This window comes from Nyctereutes procyonoides, unplaced genomic scaffold (genome assembly GCF_905146905.1).
Source record: "Nyctereutes procyonoides isolate TBG_1078 unplaced genomic scaffold, NYPRO_anot_genome, whole genome shotgun sequence".
NCBI classification, from domain to species: Eukaryota; Metazoa; Chordata; class Mammalia; order Carnivora; family Canidae; genus Nyctereutes; species Nyctereutes procyonoides.
In genome coordinates, this window is record NW_026575126.1 from 39136465 (window position 1) to 39154176 (window position 17712).

Sequence of the window (17712 nt, forward strand, 5' to 3'; positions counted from 1 at the left end):
GGATAGGCAGGTGAAGCACAAACTTCCAATTCCAAGACAAGTAAGTTCTGGGGATGTCACGTGCGGACCGGCGACTGTCATTAACGGTACTGTATTGTGTATCTGACAGTTGTTAAGAGAGTGAGTCTTTTTTTTTTAAGATTTTATTTATTTATTCATGAGAGACACAGAGAGGAAGAGAGGCAGAGACCCAGGCAGAGGGAGAAGCAGGCTCCACGCAGGGAGCCCAACGTGGGACTCGATCCCAGGACCCCAGGATCATGCCCTGGGCCCAAGGCAGACGCTAAACCACTGAGCCACCCAGGCGTCCCCTAAGAGAGTGAATCTTAAAAGTTCTCACCACAAGCAAAAATTATTGTAACTCTGGGAGGTGGTGGATATTAGCTGGACGCACAGTGGAGGTCGCTCCACAATGTATGCATCTCTGGGGGCATGATGGTGGGCACCTTACTTGATGGCATGTGTCGCCTACATCTCGATAAAACTGGGAAGAAAATGAGGCAGATGATGGCAGAGTGCGAGCACTCGGAGGTGGGTCTGGGGGGTCTGTGAGACGCCGTCTACCGCGGTGCAGAAGGTCTCGGGGGAGCTCGTAGTCTGCACCCTGCAAAAGTCTATCGTTTGATGCCTGAAGGAGGGCAGTGTGCGCCAACCTCCATCTGTAGGAAACTCCCCTCCCTCCCTTCCTGAAATTCAGTCTTAATAAACAACACCGTTATCTAATAAAAAAAACAAATTATACTAGCAGAAACCAAATGAGGAAGAAAAATTAAAAATGTAACCTTAGAGGGCACCTGAGTAGCTCAGTGGGTTAAGCATCTGCCTCCGGCTCAGGTCATGATCCTGGGGTCCTGGGATCAAGCCCCGCATCGGGCTCTCCGCTCGGTGGGGACTCTGCTTCTCCCTCTGCCTCTGTCCCCTCTCATGCACTCTCTTTCAAATAAATAAATAAAATCTTAAAAAACAAAATACAACCTTATGCCATGACATTTCATGGGGCCAAAGCAAACATTGTGGTGAAGTGCCATGTGCTGTCTTCCCCAACACATCCACCTCGGGTACCAGATGAAGTCCTGACCAGAGGCGCCACAAATTCTGATAATTGTTGCTAGTATCCCACAAGGTGTAGAAAAGCTAAAGGATGTACAAGTAGAAAGCCTAGAAAAGTCAGGGAGAAACCGTGGAGAGAAGCAGAGCCTCAGCAAAGGCGAGGAGGGCCTCCGGGGCACACGGTCTGTGGGAACAAGGCCAGGGCAGCTCCGATGAGGCTCCCCTGGTGCCCACTCCTGCCTCACCCTATCACCGTAAATAGGGCTGACCCGTATAAGCAGCAAGATTTTGCAGAATCGGCTATGTGCCTAATAAGGCTAGGTCACAGAAGTATTGTAGTCCCGTGCTCCCTTTCTCTCTCTCTCTCTCTCTCTGCTCAGTCTGGGAGAAGCCAGCTACCGTCTTGTGAGGACACACAGGCAGCCCTAGGGAGAAATCCATGCGGCCAGGAGCTAATGCTTTTTGCCAACAGCCAACGAGGAATTGGGGCTCCTGCCAGAGGTATGCTGGAGCTGGCTCATATTGGCTCATGAGAGCCGATCATTAAGTCATCAAGAATTGTGCGAGCCAGTTAAACACAGCAATTAATAAAACTTAAATTGCACAAGCTTATAAATAAATCACAGTAAAAACAGTGGTACAATTGTGATACCAATTCCAGAGTGTGGTTTTTCCCACACCACCAAGCTGGTAACTCCATGCTGACACTACGTGTCTAAGAGAATAGCATCAGATCCCAGAGGTTAAGGGCTCAGGGTTACAAGACTGCCCCCCCCATCCTCCCAACTCTAGTCCCTGGTCACGAGTCCAGGTGGCCACCTGTGCTTTTGACCCACCAGCCATAAACTGGATGTTCCCACAACTCCCCCTTCAATTCATTTGCTAGGATGGCTCACAGAGCTCAGAGAAACACTGGCTTCCATTTACCAGTTTATTATAAAGGATAGGATACAGGATCCAGGTGGACAACCACAGGGAAAGAGTTCAAACCTTCCATGATCTCTGAGGGCACCACTGTCCCCACACTTCCACAGGGTCTACCAACCTGGAAGCCCTCCAAACCCTGCCCATTTGGGTTTTTACGGAGGCTTCATCACATACACAAGGTTGTTTGATTAAATCATTGGCCGCTGGTGCCCGGACTCAGTCTCCAGCCCCTTGTCCCCTCCCAGGAGGTTGGGAGGTGGGCCTGGAAGTTCCAACTTTGCCATCACATGGATGGTTCTCCTGGCCAGTGGCCCCAATCCAGATCCGCGGATGCTTTCCAAAAGCCACAGTCATTCGTACAAACAAAACACACCTTAACTGCCACCTCCACTTAGGAAATTGTAAACATTTTTGGAGCTCAGTGCCAGGACCAGAATGAAGACCAAGCATATATTTCTTATTATAAATCACAATATCACAAACGGTAATACCGAGACTTCATCTCCTCATGATCTGGCTACACTCTACTATCTGTGCTCCTGAGGTTATTCACATCTACTTCTATCTGTGTGATGGACGCGTTGTGATGATGATTTGCAATCAAAACCACGGTGAGAGTATTTACACCGTAGACCTTGGTAAACACCTTTCACTGAGGTTTAATTTATTGTCTTGTTGAATATCTAGATTGAGTAAGTGATGAAGACAACATTAATAATGCAAAGTAGGGGATCCCTGGGTGGCTTAGTGGTTTGGCACCTGCCTTTGGCCCAGGACGTGAACCTGGAGTCCTGGGATCGAGTCCCACGTCAGGCTCCCTGTGTGGGGCCTGCTTCTCCCTCTGCCTGTGTCTCTGCCTCTCTCTGTGTCTCTCATGAATAAATAAATAAACCTTTAAAAAAATAATGCAAATTAAGTTTAAAAGTGTCTTATATCTGGGGATCCCTGGGTGGCGCAGCGGTTTGGCACCTGCCTTTGGCCCGGGGCGCAATCCTGGAGACCCGGGATCGAATCCCACGTTGGGCTCCCGGTGCATGGAGCCTGCTTCTCCCTCTGCCTGTGTCTCTGCCTCTCTCTCTTTCTCTCTGTGTGACTATCATAAATAAATTTAAAAAATTTTTAAAAAATAAAATAAAATAAAAGTGTCTTATATCTGGAGTCATTTTGTTAAGGAGAGCACAAAAACTTGAGGCAATATCCTTCCAGTATTTTTTTTTAAGATTTTACTTATTTACTAATGAGAGACACACAGAGAGAGAGAGAGAGAGAGAGAGAGAGAGAGAGAGAGGCAGAGACACAGGCAGAGGGAGAAGCAGGCTCCATGCAGGGAGCCTGACACGGGACTCGATCTGGGGTCTCCAGGATCAGGCCCTGGGCCGAAGGCGGCGCTAAACCGCTGAGCCACCCAGGCTACCCTCCTTCAAGTATTTAGAGAGAAAAAAAAAAAGTATCATTCAACTCAACGACAGTGTTGCTCACCTCAGGGATGAACGTGTGACGCTCTGACACACGTCTTTGCTATCTCACCTTTACCTTGATCATCCCCGTTAATTAAAACCAACATTCTCGTCACAACTACCCTGGGAGAGCTAGCTGTGCACCGGCCAGGTGAGGGCACCATCTCGGAAGTGGAATCTCGTGCCCCAGCCCTGCCTTCGGGCCACTGCAGCTCTGGCCAGGCCTGCTGTGCCTCACCACCCGCCAGATGCTCCTGAATTCCTGACACACAGAGAATAAACCCTTACGGTTGTTTCAAGCTGCTATATTTGGGAGTAATCTGTGCCACAGCAGTAGGGAACACGCACAGGGTATTTTACCCAACTGTACTGGATGGAAAATGAGCCATTTCCGTCTGGGGCTATTTTGGGTTATTCTGTTGTGGCAAATTCCCAGGAGTAGAATAATTGACCCAAAGACTGTGAACAAAAATATATATCTTGCCTTCTTAACAGTCTGCTGCCAGCAATGAAAGCGTCTTTTCGCCTAGAGCAGGGTTCGGCCAACTTTTTCTCCCAAGGCCAGAAAGTAAGCATTCTAGGCTATGTAGACTCAGGGGCATAATCAAGGAGAATATGTAGGTAATTAGATAACCATCTAACCAGTAACCATTTACAAAAATCCATTCTGAGCTCAGAGCCAAACAGAAAAACAAGGCCTTGGCTAGATTTGGCCCGGGCTGCAGTTCACCCAGCCCTGGCCTAGAGGGTCAGCAGTGCCGCACGCTATAATGGATGATTTTGCTCATAAGATAGATATTAAGTGATATTTCATTTCTGTTTTAATTTGCATATGGCATCTTTCAAGGAAAATAATTGAATCTATTCATGCTAACTTCGCCTCAGTTGTTTGGATAAGCCCTTGGTCATTAGTTAATTCAATATTCGGTTAATTCAATATTTACTCAGGGCCTGTTGAAGACTCTTTAAATCCAAACAAACCCAAGTGAGTTGTGAATTTGTAAATTTGCATTTCTCTTTGTTTTGGCTTCGGTTTAGGGTGAACAAGTTGTCAGACACCAGCACAGATATCCAAGCCCTCAAGACCTCCTTGATGCAGTCCCAACTGAGAATCCCTATCAGCAGGATTAAACGCATTCACTCCAGGATCTTCTCATTACGGTCTGGCCTGCCAATCCATATGAACACGGGGGTGAGCAAGTATTTCAAATGCAAGCAAGAGGGCAGATTTTGGTGCAATTCTTAGAATCACGCTATTCAAGAAATGCAGGTCAACCTCTCACAGGCCTGAGAAAAAATGTGCAGATTTTTAGCATAAAAGAAAGGCAGGCCCTGCTAGGTTTCAGCAATGCCAGATTCTCGGCTCTAGTTCAAAGGCAACACGCTAGGGTTTCCTGACCAGGATTAACCCAATGGGCGAAGTATCAGAAAAGATCACAGTAGAGGTTACAGGAAAGGTCTTGGTCCTTCCTCTTACCAAGAAGAAAGAATAAAAGTACTGAGCCTACTGGCCACAAAAGCATGTTTAATCTTACTTTTTCATCTTTTGCTGTGAAACAGATCACACATTACATCACCTGGAGTTGAGGATTTTTTTAAACATCCTTATGAAATATATGGGTAACCTATAATGTTCTTTTATTGTTGAAAAAAAAAGAACATTGATGTGCATCTTGCAAAGTGGTCTTGATTCGGGCATCCACAAGGTGTGACTGTAAAATAGTGACACTGGTTTCCATGGGTTAGGGAAGAGATTGGTTCCATTGTATCATTATGTTGAACTGCATAAGAAAGAGGAAGCTGTCATCCATGGAGCCCCTGAGCTGGAAAGGGTCTCGGGGTCATCTCCACCAGCCACCTCCAGTAAGCTGCTCTCCAGCCTCCAGTAAGAGGTCCATCTGGGCTCCACTCGGCCAAGCTTTGCTTCTGGAGACTTCCCAGGAAGTATTTCTCAGGATACCACTTCCGACAAGGTGCAAGCAGTGCCTCCTGAGGAATACTTCCAGTGACTGTGGCCTCCACCATGTCCAGTGTGGGAAATTTCAGGGTTGCTTGGTAGAGACTTTCAGGGATTTGTCGGTATTTGGGGCCGGGAATTTAGGAGCGCCTGAGTCAAACCAGACCACCTCGCTTCTTCCCACAAAGGCTTTGGGTAGACGAGTCCCGGCCTCTTCCCTACCCAGGCTCTGGCAGCACTGATGAGAAGCAGAGTGGGAGCCCACGGTGCTGACCCTCAGGGTCTCCCACCCCAGGCCCACCTGTGTATCTTGGTCTTCAGGACCACACGCTTCACATTTACCATCCGTGCCCGGGTCCTGCGTTCTTACACTGGCACTCCTGTAGGATACGTCACCACAAGTGGAATTCTGAGTTAAAAGACTATATGAACATTAAATTCAATCGGATTCCTCTAGCTAATGTGTTTTCTGAAAAAAAATGTACTAAATTAAAACTCCCCCAGTGGTATTTTCCCCATAGTCTCACCAACTTAAGATCTCTGATAACCTGGTAGGTATAGGAAAAAAGTTGTATCATACTTACGTTTGCTATCTGTGTAGGCAACTCTTCTAGATCTTTCCAATGTATGACTTCTTTTTCTGCCATTGTCAGTCGAGTCACTAGGTGAAAAGAATTTTAACTTGTGGCAAATTCTGAACGTAATCCAAATGTTAGCCCCCCTATGAGAGAGGGCAGCTGGGTGTGGGCCAGGGGCCGTGCAGCCGGCCAGCAGCTCCTCTCCATGGCCACACTAATGGGGTGCTCCTCTTCTCTCCAGCTCAGCCTCATCTGCCAACAGTTCTATGCCATGCTTCTGAAAAAGATCACGTACTCTTGGCGCAACTGGATGATGATGCTAACGGTGCAGGTCCTGGTGCCTCTGGCGATCACCGTCTTCAGCCTTGCCTTCCTCAACTTGGAAACGCGTCTGGATGATGTCCCACTGGAATTGACCCTAAAAACATACGGTCAAACCATCGTCCCATTCTATATCTCCCCCAATTCCAGGCTGAATCCTCAGCTTTCGGAATATTTTACAGACATGCTCGTGGCGGAGGAGCAGATCCCTCTGGAGACTCCAAGTAAGTCTGAGGCTCAGCGGGGCAGGGCCCCCGTCCTTTGGGGCCACATGGTGCTCCCTGAAGTTAGATGAACTGCCCACTGGAAGTGTCAGAAAAATGTCTTTAACCCCCCAGATGACAGGGAAGGGAGGATGCCTAGAAATGAAACCAGGCTGTGTCTTTCTGGGGACAGCGGCAGGTCCCAAAACAAAATCCATAGATTATCTGATGTGTTTGACGTGTCCCAAGAGATTTACATGTCTGTGGTGTGAGTTCGGTGACAGAGGTAGAGAATGCTACACAAACATGAAAAGAAAGGACATGAGGCACCTGGGTGGCCCAGTAGGTTGATCATCTGACTCTTGAGTTCAGCTCAGGTCATGATCTCAGGGTCGTGAGCTCAAGGCCTGATTCAGGCTTCACGCTGGGCAAGGAGTCTGCTGGAGATTCTCTCTCTCCCTCTGCCTCTCCCCTGGCGCACGTGCATGCTCCTGTTTTCTCTCTCTCTCTCTAAAAAGAAATAAATCTCTAAAAAAAAGGAAGAAAAGGAAGGACATTAACTCTGGGGCAGGGGGAGGTTGTACAAAAAAGGAAACATATCACTTGGTTCAGCTGTGAACTGATTTAACCAACTTTATGATGTAGCATAGGGGAGGGGAGACGAAAGTCCTTGCTTCCATAACAGGACACCAATAGGTAAATGTGCTACTTAGCAATTGGAGAAATGCCAGCTGGACAGTTTGAGAGTGGCTGTCCCCATTGAGCAGACACTGTGGACAGCGAGGGGCATGCCAGGGCACTGCCCCTCACTCACTCAGAGGGCACTGTGAGTCTTGTATGATTATTTGGTTTTAAAATTTATATTTCATGTGTTATTTTGACTAAAAATGAAGTTTTAAAGTATTTTTTAAAAGATTGTACTCATTTATATGACAGAGACAGAGAGAGAGAGCACACAAGCAGAGGGAACAGCAGGCAGAGGGAGAAGGAGATGCAGGGCTCCATCCCAAGACCCTGGGATCATGACCTGAGCCGGAGGCGGGTGCTTAACCGACTGAGCCACCCAGCTGCCCCAAGTATCTACTTTTTAAGATAAAGAGATCAAATGCAGAATGTGGTGTGGCAAAATGGGGAGCAGGATAATCCTTGCCTCCTCCATGAGTGCTGCCAAGGGTCTACACGCTGGACCTGCAGTGGGGTCCCGCCAGCTGCGTGGTTACCACGGTCGCCATGATAGCAGGTCCCTTCTCGCACTAAAGATCCCGGAGTTCTAGGTGGGTCATGTATTTCTGTGGTGCTGTGTGCTGAGAGCACAGTGACCAACAGGGTTACTACCGGTCGGCCCGTAGTGAGCCCCTCGCCTAGAAGTCAGAGGAGAAAGGGGGACATTTGCAGCGCAAAGTGACAGTGGGTACAATGAGAGTGCTGTGGGAGCGCAGGGGCATAGCTCGGCCTGGAGGGGAGCCGAGTGGCTGCAGGTGAGAGCCCGAGGTGTGCGCAGGGACAGACTGGACTCTCGGTCGGAGAAGAGAAGCGGAGCACGCCCCGAACCACAGGACAGCATCTATAAGCACGAGAACAGGGGGTCCTTAGGAGAGGCAAGAACTGAGGATGAGAGCAGAGCTTGGATTGTGATGGGGCGCTCAGGTGCCGGTGCCAGTGAGGGGTCACTGAGGCACCGTGACCACGTGTGTCGTCCACGCAGCCCAGGCAAGGGTGGTGGCGCCCGGGCCGGACAAAGGCCCCGGGGGTGGCAGAGAACAGACAGCTGGAAAGATGCCTAGACCTCGCCCCCGCCACTGCTTCTGTCGACCAAAGGGTTTTGTAGAGGCCCCCAGAGTGGAGCGCCCGGGCAGGAGGCGGCCCTGCAGGCGCAGGGGTCACCGGGATCAGGGTGGCAGCCGTGTCCGGGGGAGCCCCCCCTCAGGTGGGGGTGGGTGGGCGAGGAGAGGCCCAGGGACGAGGGACGGGTGGGAGCTCTGGCTCGCTCTGCTGTCCCGCAGCCTTGGTGGAGGACCTCCTCCTGAAAAGGGCAGAGGAGGAGCCCGAGAGCTTCAATAACAGATACATCGTGGCCGCTTCCTTTGAGGACTCGGGGAACCGCACGACGGTGACGGCGTTGTTCAACAACCAGGCCTACCACTCCCCTGCCGTGGCGCTGGCGCTGGTGGACAACGTCCTCTTCAAGCTGCTCTCAGGAGCCCGGGCTTCAATCACTGCCGTCAACCACCCTCAACCTCAGTCGGCCGTGGAGGCCCTGGAGGATATCTTGTACCAGTACGTGCCACCGCCGCCCCCCAGTAAAGCCTCCCCACCCCATGGAGTCTCTTGCCACCTGTTTCTTCTTTGCTCCAAGAGGAGCATGACGAACCGTTCTTGTAGAGGTGGCTCCTGCGAGTCCCACTTAAACGGCTTCCTCTCTCTCCATGTCCTGCCGCAGGGGCCCCAAAGGACACTATCTTGTCATCCACTTGCTTTTTGGAATAGCTTTCCTGTCCAGCTCCTTTTCCATCCTGACAGTCAAAGAGAGAGCCACGAGGGCCAAGCACATCCAGCTCACCAGCGGTGTCTATGTGGCCACGTTCTGGCTCTCCGCTCTGCTGTGGGACCTCATCACCTCCCTCGTCCCCAGTCTGCTGCTGCTGGTGAGGGCTGCGTGGTGCTGGGACCCTCCCCTGGGCGTCATGGGGGGCTTGCCTTTAGGGGCCCTGCGAAGAGCCCCTGAGCTGGCCGCTCCCCCAGGGTTGTGACTCTGTCCGTCGCTGACACTCAGAAACAGGTCAAAACATCGTGAGGGGCAGAGGGGCCTGTTCTACGGTCTCCAATCTGCGGCATCCCCGTGACCGCTGCCACCTGCTAGTCAGAGGCAGTGCATCCGGGGTGTGTAGCTCGTAGCCCAGAGACAGCTCACCAGAGCACCGAAGGGTGGATTGTGACTGCGTTGCGCAGCTTGCGGATCCCCTTGCGCTCTGTGCGGGAGGCATCACATCCCCCCTCTGCTCTGCTTATGTTTTGTAACCATCACTGTGCCCCTGACCTCGTGCTGCTGACGTCTAGGGGCAGAGCCAGCTGTCTGCGCGGTTGGACAAGTCCACACCAGTGCAGTACCACTAACATCTTAGCTTTTAAAGTTGGGACCATCGTATCCTTCCTCTAGTCCTCAGGATCAAGTCTTAGTGACTTTTCCTAATTCTCCCCTCTTCCCCAAGGTGGTGTTTCTGCACTACAAGGAAGAGGCCTTTACACACAAGGACAATATCCCGGCCGTTATCTTGGTGCTAATGCTCTACAGCTGGGCCAGCATCCCCTTCATCTACCTGACCAGCTTCTGCTTTCAGTACGAAGGTAGTGCTTTCATCAAGCTCATCATCATACTCACCTTCTTGAGCATTGGCCCCTTTATTCTCGTCTCAGTCACAAGTGAAAAAGGTGAGGACGAGGACTGTCATATCTATATAACACGCAGGGGGTTCATTCTTCCACTCACAGCCACAGAAGATGTCCCCCCGAGAATCAGGCTGTTCCCAAAAGTTGTCTTCTGAAGAGCCCCAAACCATGTCCCAAAACACACATCTTTAGGAGAGTGGAGAGATGTGGTGGTTATGTTCATCCAGTGGATTATGTTCAGCAACAGAAAGGGAGCAAAGTGCCTGGTGCACACATGCGGCAGTGTGAATGATATCTGACCCCACTGACCTGACAAATCCTGGCGACAGAGTCAGGAAAGCAGTGGCCTCAGAGTTTGGGGGAGGGGAGTTGACAAAACAGAGACATACCTCCCCAGGAACCTCCTGGAAATACTCTGCATCTTGAGTGAGGTGTTGGTCACGTGGGCATCAATATTTGTCAAAAATCATTAAATTGTCCACTTGCATCTCATTGAAATACATTATTCCTCAATTTAAAAAAAGGTATTAAGTGGATCAATAAGCCAAGGTTGGGGGAGGGCTGTGAGGGAGTGTGCAGTTCAGGTCAAAGTAACGGGAGAGCGAGCTGTCATTCATACCGTACACCTTCACACTGACATCTTCCCGTGTGGGCTGCATCTTCTCTCGGCATCTGGGTTGGATCCAGCTCCGTGATTCTCTTCCCCATTTACTTGGGTGATGACCACCTCCTTGAAATTGACTTTTGGGTTTTTGTTGGTGGTGTCTCTACCTAAGAATATGTGAATAGCTCCCTCTGCCTTCATCTATTGGAGCCATTCTGTCTCTTAGAAGACTAGCCATGCATGGATTCTTAGCCACCTTGACAGTGCATGCTTTACTGGTCTAACGGGCCGCATTGCATGGCACCCTTGCTAGTTCCCATGCATACCACCTGGGAAGTTTGGGGATTGGGATTATCTTCATCTGAGCAGATCAGAAAAGCAACACCATCTTGACTTTGAGTGGAACAGAACAACAGCGTGCTGCAGATGAGGGAAGGGGTTAGCAAAAGCACATCCTAAGAGAACCCCAACCCTGCAGTCCTCGGCTGCACCGAGCATCTGAGATTCATGGGTCAGCATTTCAAGACACACCCCCGTTGATCCCAATGTGGGCAATCCAAGGAATTGCTCTGAGCAGCGCTGCCCTAGTCTCCAGAAAGTACCTAAGGATTCCTCCCTTTCTCTTCTCCTCTGCCACCAACCCCACCCCAGAGAGACCCTGAGGGGTCCTGACAGGGACAGAGCCTTCGGAGAGAATGACCAAGCCAGGGAGCATGGGTCTGTGGACATGATCTCTGGGTCCTAAGACCTTTCTGGGACCCATTTCTTCTGTCCCCTCCTAGGCAGCAACAAGGACCGAGACCCTTCTCCCGCCTAGACCCTTCTCCCGCCTGGCACCATCTCCCTTAAAAGTCATAGAGAAGGAGACTGGGATGAGGCAAGGAGCTCTGGTCTGGGGGAAAGCGTGCCGGTTCCTTTGTGCACTCCATTCCTACCCCCTGAGAAAGGACACCGATAGGACACTTTGGCCCCTAAGCACTTGCACTAGGGCCTCATCAGGATGCTATCACCATGGCAGTACAGAGTCAAGGATATAAAGCTAAATCGGTGCTCCCTTTTTTCTAAGACTCTACTAAAATGATAGAAAAGGAAATAAAAGTGTATGAATTCCTGATGAAGAGGCATCTGAAGTGCATTTGGAGGGGGAAATGGCTGAGCACGGACCTAATTTAGCGCCAGTGAATCCTGGAGACACTTGGGACCCAGAAGCTTGGGAAGGTGAGGCTGAAAACAGTCTGTGCCTGTTCCTGTCCCCATGTCCCCATCAGGAAACACAGAATGCACGGGCAGGCTTGCCAGGAGGCAGAGACCCGTCCTCTTGATGAACTGAAGCTGCTGTGAGCAGATACCTGCACATTCCAACTGCTCCCCGGCCTGCTTGTCCCAAATGTTACCTGCCCCTACACAAAGTTAGCAGTCGCCTCCCAGTGCCTCTTTTGTTTCTGTGGATAGGCAGGCAGGGGCCCCACTGAACACTTGAGGACAGCAGCCACGGAAGAGACAGCACAGCACACCACCAAAAATGAAACACAGGGAAATGCAGGACACAAAACAACCATTTTGGAAAAGACAGCATCTATGAAACCAGAGAATTCTACAAGGAAAAAAAAACTGAGAGCAAGAAAGAGCTGACTGCTGATATAACCACTTAGCAGAAGGGTTGGAAGATGAGCCCGTAGACCTCCCAGAAGGTGGAGCAGAAAGACAGGAAGGGCTAAGGCAGATGCAGGGAGAGGGGCCAGGCCCAAGTGCAGGTGTGGGGAGAGGGTCCAGGTGCAGGTGCAGGTGTGGGGAGAGGGCCAGGCCCAGGCCCAGGTGCTGGTGTGGAGAGAGGGCCCAGGCCCAGGTGCAGGGAGAGGATCCAGGAGCAGGTGTGGGGAGAGGGTCCAGGACGGTGGCCCCTCCACTGACAAGCGCTGCCCAAAGAGAACGTGGACTTGAACCCAACAAGAAGATCTCCCAGAGTTGCAAACAGACCAACTCAAGACTGAAGGCATCCGTCGGACGTCTGAAGCTGAAGGGAGAAGATCCAGGCCTTAAATCCAGACGCTTCCCAGAGGCCAAGTCCAAGGCGCAATTCCGCGGCCAGTCTTGCGCAAGGACAGAACCAAGGCAAGTTCAGCCGCGCCAAGGGAAACTGGACCCACTGCGTCTCCTCCTTGGAACGTCAACGGAAAGTCGTGGGCCAGTGAAGGGAAGGAGCAGAGCAACAAAGCAAGCTGGGGCCAGAGAGGAGCAGGTCCCGCCCGGGCTCATGCCCTCTTCCTGGCCTTTGGGCAGTTTTGGGGTAGGATGTAGGATCCAGAGAGAAAGAAGGAGCCATAAATATCTGGATGTACAGCTTGTGGACATGCTCTCCGATTCTGGTTTGGGGAAGCTAGGGGGAAGGGTCCGGGGACCCCGCCAGGCTGACCGCTCGGTCCTAGGCCCGGCTCGCGAATGCCGTCTACTCAGCCTTTCCCTCCACCCCACGGAGGAGCGGCAAGGCTGCTGTGCTGGCGGGTATCTGTCCCCTGTCCCCTCCTCCTCAGCCTCCAGACTAGATTTCCAAATTTAGAATTCTACAGAGAGCAAATCAGTGGGGCACAACCCACTGTGCCTCCTTCCCAGTCGGATCTGCCGCCTTCCTGCGGTCCCGGGCACGGCGCAAGGCCTGGTCACCAGGGCCATGGCCCTCGGGCCTGGGGGCATGCATCTCAGCGAGCGTGTGGAGTGCCGCCCAAACTGCTTCGTGCCCCCTAGGTGCGCCGAGTCTCTGCAGCCACCGTTTGGAGTCCTGGCCCAGGAGACCTCATATCCCAAGTTCAACCCCTCAGAAACCACAGGGGCCCTGCTGGCAAGAATCTACATCCAAGTCCTGAGAGCAGAGTTCCTCTTGTCTAAGTGGTTCAGCCTCTTCCCGTGGGACCTGTGAGTCATGTGTCCACGGGCTCCCTCCCCTGAATTACCCATGGCTTCGGAGACAGCCGTGTGAGTTGTCACAACGTCCCAAGTTAGAGTTCCAATCCCCATGCCTCAGTTTCTCCTTTCTGTAGGTGAGGATGCGCTGGGACGTGTGAAGGACGCAGACAGCAGCCCGTGCCGTGGCTGAGGCTCCGGGATGTCAGCGAGCTAGACACATGGGTCTGTCACTGGCCTGTGCCCCATGTTGCACACGATGAGTTCATCCTCTTGTGATCAGCTTATCGGCAGAATTTTCTTTTGCAGAGCACTTGTGTTTATTTGTTGTGAATAAACATTTATTTTAAATATATATGCTTCAATTTCTTCATACCCTTGTTTGGCATTTCTTCACCTTGTAATATAACACGAATCTAAAAATTGGCTTCTCTTAACCTCTAAGAGGCCCCAGTTTCTGTGTATTTAGTTCACGACCAGCCAATATACTGACTTTAGTGTCTTAGAGCACTTTGGTTGATTCTTGTGGCCAGGCACACGGTAGCATCTAGCATCTGCAAATGATGGCTTTGTCTCCACAAACTCTCAAGGTGGGGACTGTGTCCTTACCTCCTGTATGAGGACACCCTGCAGCCGGCCCACCAGACCCTGACCCCTTCTGCACATGCACTCCATGCAGCAGCCACGCTCTTGCTGGTTTTCCCAAACAAAGCTCTTTGGCATTCTTCTTCATGAATGCTTGCAATAGAAGTGAAATGACAGGCTAAGAAGCATTGCCAAAGAAAACTGTTTACGGTGTGGAGGTTGCATGATTGCCAAGGGGTAGCCAGGTCTCTGGTCTGGAACCTGGGAGTGTGACATGTGCCGAGCAGATGAGCCCCTTTCTTCCTACAAGTGAGTTAGTATTTTCTACCCCCTTCACAGAGCTTGGCTACACAACAGTGTCAGACTCCCTGGACCATACGTTCCTATTGCTTCCTGGCCACTGCTTGGGAATGGCTTTATTCAACCTATACTACAACCACGGAATGCAGAAGTTATGCAAAATCAAGAACCTGAGCCAGTATGAGTGTAATGAAATTTGTGAGTATTGCAAATGGAAATTCGCCCTTTCACAGGATACGATGCAGCAGGTTTGGGCACGTCCACAAGGTTGTACAAGGATTGCCATGATCCGGGGCAACTGGGTGGCTCAGTGGTTGAGCGTCTTGTCTACCTTTGGCTCAGGTCGTGGGCTCGGGGTCCTGGGATGGAGTCCCACCTATGTCTCTGCCTCTCTCTCTGTGGCTCTCATGAATAAATAAATAAAACCCTTTAAAAAAAAAGGATCACCATGATCCAAGTCCAGAATGTTCCCATCACCCCAAGAAAGGAACACCATCCATTCACAGCCTTTCCCCCACACACTCCCAACCCCGGGCTCCTGGCAACCATTAACTCTGCTCTCTATGTCTGTGAACTTGCCTGTTCTGGGCGTTTCACAGCAAAGGAAGCACATGATATGTGGTCCTTTGTGTCTGACCGCTCTCAGAATAATGCATTTGAGGTTCATCTATGTGGTAACAGGTGTCAGAGCTTTGTTCCCTTTTCATGGCTGAATCATATTCCAGCGTGTGGACAGACCACAATTTATCTGTTCATCATGTGATGGACAGATGGGTTGTTTCCACTGCCTTAGTTACGAATTCTGCTGGGAACGTTCATGTACGAGCTCTTGGGTGAGTGTGTTTTCAGTTTTCTCAAGTATATACCTAGGAACAAATTTGTGGTTAGCTTCTCGACAAACCACCAAACTGCTTTCCACAATGGCTGCACCATTTTACCCTTTGCCAGGGACATGTGAGGGTTCCAATTTCTTTCCAATACCTTTTAAAATCATTCTTTTTTTTCTTTTTCTTTTTCTTTTTTTTTTTTTTTTGAGAAAGAGAATGAGCAGGCAGAGGCACAGAGGGAGAGAATCTCAAGCAGACTCCTCACTGAGCCTAGAGCCTGATGCAGGGCTTGGTCCCACAACCCCAAGATCATGACCTGAGCTGAAACCAAAAGTCGGATGCTCAACTGACTGAGCCCCACCCCCCAGGAGCCCCTAAAGTATTCATTTTTTAAATTATGTTAAAATGTATATGAAGTTTACCATTTTAACCATTCTTGAGTCTACAATACAGCGGTATGGGGCACACTCACACTGCAGTACTGCCATCTCCAGAACTTTTCTCATCCTGCAAAACCAAAATTGTCCCCATGAAACACCACCTCCCCGTGCCCAGGCCTTGGCACCCACCACCTCACTTCTTGTGACTGTGAATTCCTCCTCTCTAGGGACCTCATAAGAGATTTCCTAATTGCCTTCTCATCTCCTTCTGTGCATATTCTTGGGCTATTTTCTTTGTGGTTACCATGGGAATTGCATTAACACCCTCAAGTTACAACATTCTAATTGGAATTTATATCAGCGTGACTTCAATCACACAGAAACTGCTCCTATACAGTCCCTTCCCCACGCACCTCCAATCGTTGCATATTGTTTATCCAGAAATGTAGACTAATGATTGTGTTTATGCATCAGTTTCTTCAATCATGTGGAAAACTGCAAGTGGAGTTGTGAACCCAACTCACAATAACACTAGCTTTTATAATTGTCTGTGTATTTACCTTTGCCAGAGCTCTTTATTATTGTGATCTCTATGTCCTGATACCGTCTGCTATATATTATTGAATGAAACTAGTGAGTTGGAGAAAATAATGCAGAGTATCATTCCGATTATATCTTAAAAGCTTGTGTCTCAGAAGGGTAAAGGATTACACACAAACCGTAACAATAGTCTGGGGGTAGGGGAGTATCTTTCTTTTTTTTTTTAAGATTTTATTTATTTATTCACGAGAGACACAGAGAGAGGCAGAGACACAGGCAAAGGGAAAAGCAGGCTCCCTGAGGGAAGTCCGATGAGGGACTGGATCCTGGGACCCCAGGATCATGACCTGAGCCAAAGGCAGATGCTCAACCACTGAGCCACCCAGGCACCCCAGGGAGTACCTTTCTCTTCTCCCTCATACTTGTCCCTTTTCTCCAATGAGTGTGTATTTATGATATAATTTTTTTTACTACATCTACTTAAAGGGAAAATGTGGGGGCGCCTGGAGGGCTCAGCCAGTGACTCGTCTGCCTTCAGCTCAGGTCTTGATCTCTTGGGATCGAGTCCTGCCGTTGGGCTCCCTGCTCAGCGGGGGAGGCTGCTGCTCCGTCTCCCTCTGCCTCCTGCTCCCCTGTTTGCACTCTCTGTCTCTGTCAAATAAATAAAAATCTTTAAAACAAAAATAAAGGGAAATGTTAAGGTAGATCAGATTACAAAGTGGGGATCAGAGGCTCCTGGATGTTTTGACGTGACCAGTTGGTTGAGGCTGCAGTGGCTGACAAATGATCAAAGAGCCAAACATAGGAATATCTTGCATTTTGAGCAACTGTCATATGGACACGGTGGGGGCTTTGACTTTACTGCATCACTTGTAGGGAACATGGGTGGTAACAAGAACAAAATACAGTTCACGTTTACCACCTGCCGGGACATCAGCACTGATGACACTCACGAGTCATTTCAAGGGGGTCTGTCCCGGTAGGAATTCACCCACTCGACCCACGAGGTGAGGTAAGGCTGGGAAGCCAGCCAAGGACTGGCAACATGTGCTTCTTCCCCGTTAGCAGAGGGATTCACGGTCCAGGAGAGCATCTATGCCTGGGAGTCCCTTGGGATGGGGAAGTACCTGACGGCCCTGGCCATCCTGGGCTCCGTCTACCTCATCCTCCTCTTCCTCATTGAAACCAACATCTTATGGGAGCTGAAAGCCAGGTTTTCCACCTGCAACAAGAAGCGAGAACTGGTGAGTGGGTCGTTGTGTAACTCTCGGCTCGACGGGCTGGCCCTCTGCTCGGGAGCAGCCTTGACGGTCAGCATCCGGGGGAGCCTGGACACCGTCTAATCCACCCCCGGGGCCCACGCCGGGGGACAGGGAGGAAGAGGACCGGGGGGCCCCTGTGACCATGGTCAGCTGAGTAGGGACAAGACCTTGGACTTCCCAAAACCAGTCCCCTTTCCACAACACCTCTTCCCCTGACTCGGCCAGGAGCCCAACAGAGGGTCTGCTCTGACAGCTCCCAGGCTGCACGCCTCCCAGAGGCGAAAGCCCCCCAAGGAAATTCTGGAGGTTAATTTGTTTTGCCTCGATATCCCCAGGCTTCAAGTCTTTTCATTTTCCCCCAAAGCCAACACCGCGAGACATTTCCAGGGCCGCTGCACCCCGGGGGTCCCCGAGAGAGGGGCGGCAGTGTGCGCCC

At 50.6% G+C, this 17712-nt stretch overlaps 1 protein-coding gene across 1 annotated transcript in view; it reads left to right on the plus strand.

The window, feature by feature from the left end:
- The window catches only part of LOC129519830 (ATP-binding cassette sub-family A member 17-like), a 67037-nt gene that overhangs the window by 37391 nt on the left and 11934 nt on the right, over positions 1 to 17712 (plus strand). Inside the window, exons 17-23 of the mRNA XM_055340665.1 lie at positions 4473 to 4626; positions 6211 to 6514; positions 8497 to 8770; positions 8934 to 9138; positions 9703 to 9922; positions 14307 to 14465; positions 17080 to 17262. Coding sequence (XP_055196640.1) covers positions 4473 to 4626; positions 6211 to 6514; positions 8497 to 8770; positions 8934 to 9138; positions 9703 to 9922; positions 14307 to 14465; positions 17080 to 17262 — 1499 coding nt within the window. The remainder of the gene's footprint in view (positions 1 to 4472; positions 4627 to 6210; positions 6515 to 8496; positions 8771 to 8933; positions 9139 to 9702; positions 9923 to 14306; positions 14466 to 17079; positions 17263 to 17712) is intronic.